The following is a 4,744-nucleotide window of genomic DNA, read 5'->3' on the forward strand; positions in this document are numbered from 1 at the left end:
TAGATGTATAATGTTATGAACTTAAGCTACTTAGGATAAACAAATGGAGTTTCATGTAACAATTTGAATTCATTCTAGAAAGAAAAGAAGGTTAATTTAGGTTTATTTCAATTTTTTGTTGATTACGAGGTTGGTGGAATTGACCGATACCGCTTTGAGATAGGGTAGAGAAAATAACATATAAACTATAATTATTTAGTGAAATAAAAACGTTTGAAATGCATTTAGGAGGTTTTAGGGATTACACAAAAGAAATTTGAGATTTTTGAGATGACGAAAAGTATTTTTAATTTTAAACATGAAAATTACTTTGTACATGGACTATTCAAAACAAATACTCAATATGTTCATGGACAAATCATTATTTTATTAAAAATACTTCACTAAGAAATGACTTTTTGTTTGTGAAAGACTTATAATATTAACTGAAAGACTGCCAAATTTTGTGAAGATATACCCAATATATTGAGAGTTATAAGTATTAAATTTATATCAACTTTAAACTAGTACAAAAGGTCACGTGACTTGGTCAAATTGACCGACCCTATTTTGAGAGAGTTAACAAAGATGGCCAAAGAAGAAGTGGCAGAGATGGGCACTCTTGAAGGTACTGAAGAAAAGGAAACTATGGTTGGGTCAGTCAATCCGGGACTACCAACAGCACAATCAACAAGGAGTGGATCAAATTATAACCAGAACTCTGGGTAACAGACAAATAGGGGTGAAGGCATAGAGGTCTTGACTGAATGCATCTATCACCAAAGCCCAAGGATGAGGTACCGGGCCAAAATGCCTGTAGTTGAGAGTTCCAATGAGTTGCAAATGCATTGATCACCGGAGTCCTGAACTTAGAGCAAATCCACAGAAAAAACTCACAATGTAGGATCCATTTGGTCTGGAGAATTTGTTGAGCAGAGACAGATGATCTGCTATTAAATTGATCACTCCCGGAACATGGTAAGCTAAGAGGCTGATATGATGGGAGTGAGCAAAGTAGAGAATATCCAAAGTTCAAAAACAAAGGTCCTGAGAACATGTTCCCCCTTGACAGGAAATATAACATATAACCATGGAATTGTCAGAATGAATCACGACAATTTTCCCTTCAATACAGCTAGACCTTGAGCCATTGCACAATGGTTAGAAAGAAGTTCTAAAATATTTATGTGGAAGGAAGATTCGTCATCCGTCCATAGACCCTGGAATTCCAGATCATTGATATACGCACTTCATCCCTGAAGTGAGGCATCTGTGAAGAGATGAATCTCGGGATGAGGGGGGTGGTATAAGAACATCTATTGTAGTGCTGTTCCAATCCAACCACCATTTGAAATGTTGCTCCTGAATAAGGAAACTGGATGATCCAGTGGATTGCAGTTCCTTATCCATTGGTTGTGCAGTGACCACTGAAGGGATTGCATGTGTGCTCATCCCAAAGGAATTATAGATTCAAGAAATGCCCACATCCCCAAAAGAGAGAGAACCATCCACACAATAGATGAAGGAGACGTGAGTAAGAGCCTGACTGCCTGTTCCATAGCATGGAGCCAGATGGGAGTCAGTTGAGCCAAACTTAAATATGTATATTGAAAAAGATACCCAGATGGACAATGTATTGAGTCGGTGAGAATGGATTTCTTAGCTCTGATAAGTAAGCCAGCCTTGGTGGCTACTGAATGAGAATCTGGGTGTGTTGTTCCACCAACTGACAAGATGGTGCCAGAAGTAATCAGTCATTCATATAATGGTGTGTGCACAAAATGAAGGTGATGAGAAAAAGCTTGTATGACTCTGCAGAAGACATATGGTGTAGATGCTGAGAGAACGGGCAGAGCTCTGAACTGCAGAACCTGACCCTTGTGCATGAAAGGTAGACAGTGGCGAGATGACTCTGCTATGGGAATACGGAGATAGGCATCGAGCAACATCAAACTTGGTCCTCCACAGATCTGGCGAAAAATTCCAACGTAGGTTGAAAACGGACCCATAGTGAACCTGGGAGGATCTTAGAATTAGTTGAAATGAGAAAGATTGATGATTGGATGCCAATCTCCTGTCTTCTTGGGCACAATAAATAAATGGGAATAAAATCACAGAAGAACGGGATTGACTCTCTTTACCACCCCTTTGTCCAACAACTCTTTGACAGCCCTGGAATGAAGGTCCACACTCAGAGAATCTGTTGGGGTGGAAATACCACAAGCTGGGAGGATAATAGAGGTGGAGATGTGAATTGAATAACTGACCTCAATGCCACAACCTGGAGTACTCATAGATCTGTGGTGAAGAAAATCCAGATGTCCAGAAAATATTGTAACTGCTCTAATACAGACCCCACTGGCATAGGGTAGTCACCAATGCCATGGCAATGGTCCGCTCTAGCAGAGGTGCCTCTTGGATAAGGACAACATCTATTCTGGTTACCAATAGAATGAGGAGCTGAAGTGGGAGGTCAGGACACATGACGAGTAATAGCACCATGTCTTCCAGTAGGAGCCAAAGAAAGTCTAGAGGCCAACGTGCTCCCCCACTTTCCTCTCTTCCCCAGTGGTCAGCTGCAATCTTTAATACAGAATATTGAAATTATCCAATAAATGTTTATTTACTCAATGTAAATAAAGATTCTCTAACAATTCTAGCAGTCAGTAGGTCATTAAGCAAAATAGAATCCAGCAAGTAGTTTTTTTCTCTTTCACTGTCTGTGAATCAAGACAGTGTTTTATTTATTCAATATTGCCATTAGTTTAATTTGCTGTTAGTGTTTAAATTATTGTCTGCAGAACATTTTCAGAAAATGTAGTTTCCAAACATTTCTAGTTAACTGAATATTACACAGTCTCATATTTTCAATTTAAGACCAATTAGTATTTTTTGGCAGTACTTGGCTGATGGAATAACTACACATACATGTAACAAATGCACAGTAAGTCAAACATGTATAATACCATTCATACTGTGCATGATTTAAGTGCTGAAAATATTAGATAGATTTCTTAGGTTCTATTTACCTTTTGAACTAGAGTCATAACCAATCTTTTTCACAGTTTCTCTTACAACTTCATGATAATTAATGTGAGCCTTTGAAGTAATTTCTCCAAACACCATGATCATACCAGTTTTGGATGCAGTTTCTGAGAAAAAAAAAAACACACATACATCACTATACTCACTATCAACACAAAAAATATTATATTTATTATTACTCTAAAATCTAGATCTTACTTAACTTTCAGTCAAAGTTATATGTTTTATACAGTTTGATCTAGCAGTTTGTTTTGTTTCTTAGGGTATGTCATGATGATCTTTAATCATAAATATATTTCATGCCATGAAATACTGCTGATATTTTCCAAACAAAAAATATTTTTAGAACCTGATTTTTAACTACCTTATTTCTATGCCTAAATATTCATTTCCTACATAAAAATATCAAGTAAACACTTTAGTGTAAAATTTATGTGAGAAACAAAACTGAAATATAATAAAATCTATGCGTACCAGCCTCGATATCTTTAATAAAAAAAGTTACCTCTGCATCTGGGTGCATCAATTTAATGCACTTGCTCTATGGTGTGTTATTGCATTTGGAAAAAATATTGGACAAAATGGTTTGAAACTTCATAGCTTTCTACAGATTATGCAGCTCTAGCAAATAAAATATCAAATTTTATATGTGATATTTGTAGGAATTCACAGCTTGGAATATATGAAAAAAACATCTCATTGTGATGTTTCTTTATAAACAAAAAGAAAAACTAATTAATAATACTTACCTGTGTTGAAGATTTTCATCAATTACATTTTGCCTTTCTACATCCTTGTATAAAACAGCATGCAGTAAATAGTAACAATTTTAAACACCAGTTATTATTAGTTGATTGTTTTCATGAAATGGCACCAATAAATACTCATAGGTAATCTATTATATCAATTACCTTGCTCTATTATTTAATAAAGTATAATAATAAGTCTCCCTTACCACAAGCTACTTTAGCATCAGGATCCTCAGTTAAGTGTGCATCCAGTATAGCATCACTGATTTGGTCACACATCTTATCTGTAAGAATAAAAAACAAAAATCTTGTACAAATACACTTCAACTTTCATTATTTAATTTCTTACAAGAGCTGGATTACAGTATATCATTTTCCTATTTGAACTATATTTAAGGCTGATAGAAAATGAATAAATCCTGTAATTAACATTTTCAACCTCAAAAACACTTAAAGTAGTTTCACCAATTAACTCACCTTTAAGATTCTTAATAGATAATGTATGAATAGGATTTTACGATAAAAAGTAACTTAGTATTTGATTATGGTTCAGTGTAAAACTGAATCAAAATAAGTAGGTATGCACAGGCAGTAAAATTTGGCCAAATACTGGGTCCGGGTACCCAGTCACTAAGCTTTGGCAGGGGCCGGGTGTCAACTGGGACCGGATTCTCCCCTTGCCCCCCCCCCCAAACACAACATACACAAAAATTAGAAACAAAAACAAAATTGACATTTATTACACTTATCAACAACAGAACATTCAAGTTTTACTTTCAACTTTCAATGCGTAGCTCCAACTTCTCAAACCCTAACCCTTATTGTTTTCAAAACCCTCACCTTCCCCAGAAATCCATTTCTCAAGCTATGCCTGTTATTAACCCCTATTGTTCTCTGAATCCCCGACTTTCAGCGAGCGTCAGTTTTTGTTGCTCGGAACACTTCTTTTTTTTTTATTAACTAAACCAATT

General features: G+C 35.8%; 1 protein-coding gene across 2 annotated transcripts in view; it reads right to left on the bottom strand.

Annotated features, from left to right (window-relative positions):
- LOC106458149 (S-adenosylmethionine synthase-like) overlaps positions 1-4,744 on the bottom strand; it is a 47,565-nt gene that overhangs the window by 38,351 nt on the left and 4,470 nt on the right. For both annotated transcript variants that reach the window (XM_013917610.2, XM_022384297.1), the window contains exons 2-3: positions 3,980-4,057; positions 3,009-3,131 (exon numbers count right to left, since the gene is read on the bottom strand). In XM_013917610.2, the coding sequence (XP_013773064.2) occupies positions 3,009-3,131; positions 3,980-4,057 (201 nt within the window). The remainder of the gene's footprint in view (positions 1-3,008; positions 3,132-3,979; positions 4,058-4,744) is intronic.

Source organism: Limulus polyphemus, unplaced genomic scaffold (genome assembly GCF_000517525.1).
Source record: "Limulus polyphemus unplaced genomic scaffold, Limulus_polyphemus-2.1.2 Scaffold421, whole genome shotgun sequence".
NCBI classification, from domain to species: Eukaryota; Metazoa; Arthropoda; class Merostomata; order Xiphosura; family Limulidae; genus Limulus; species Limulus polyphemus.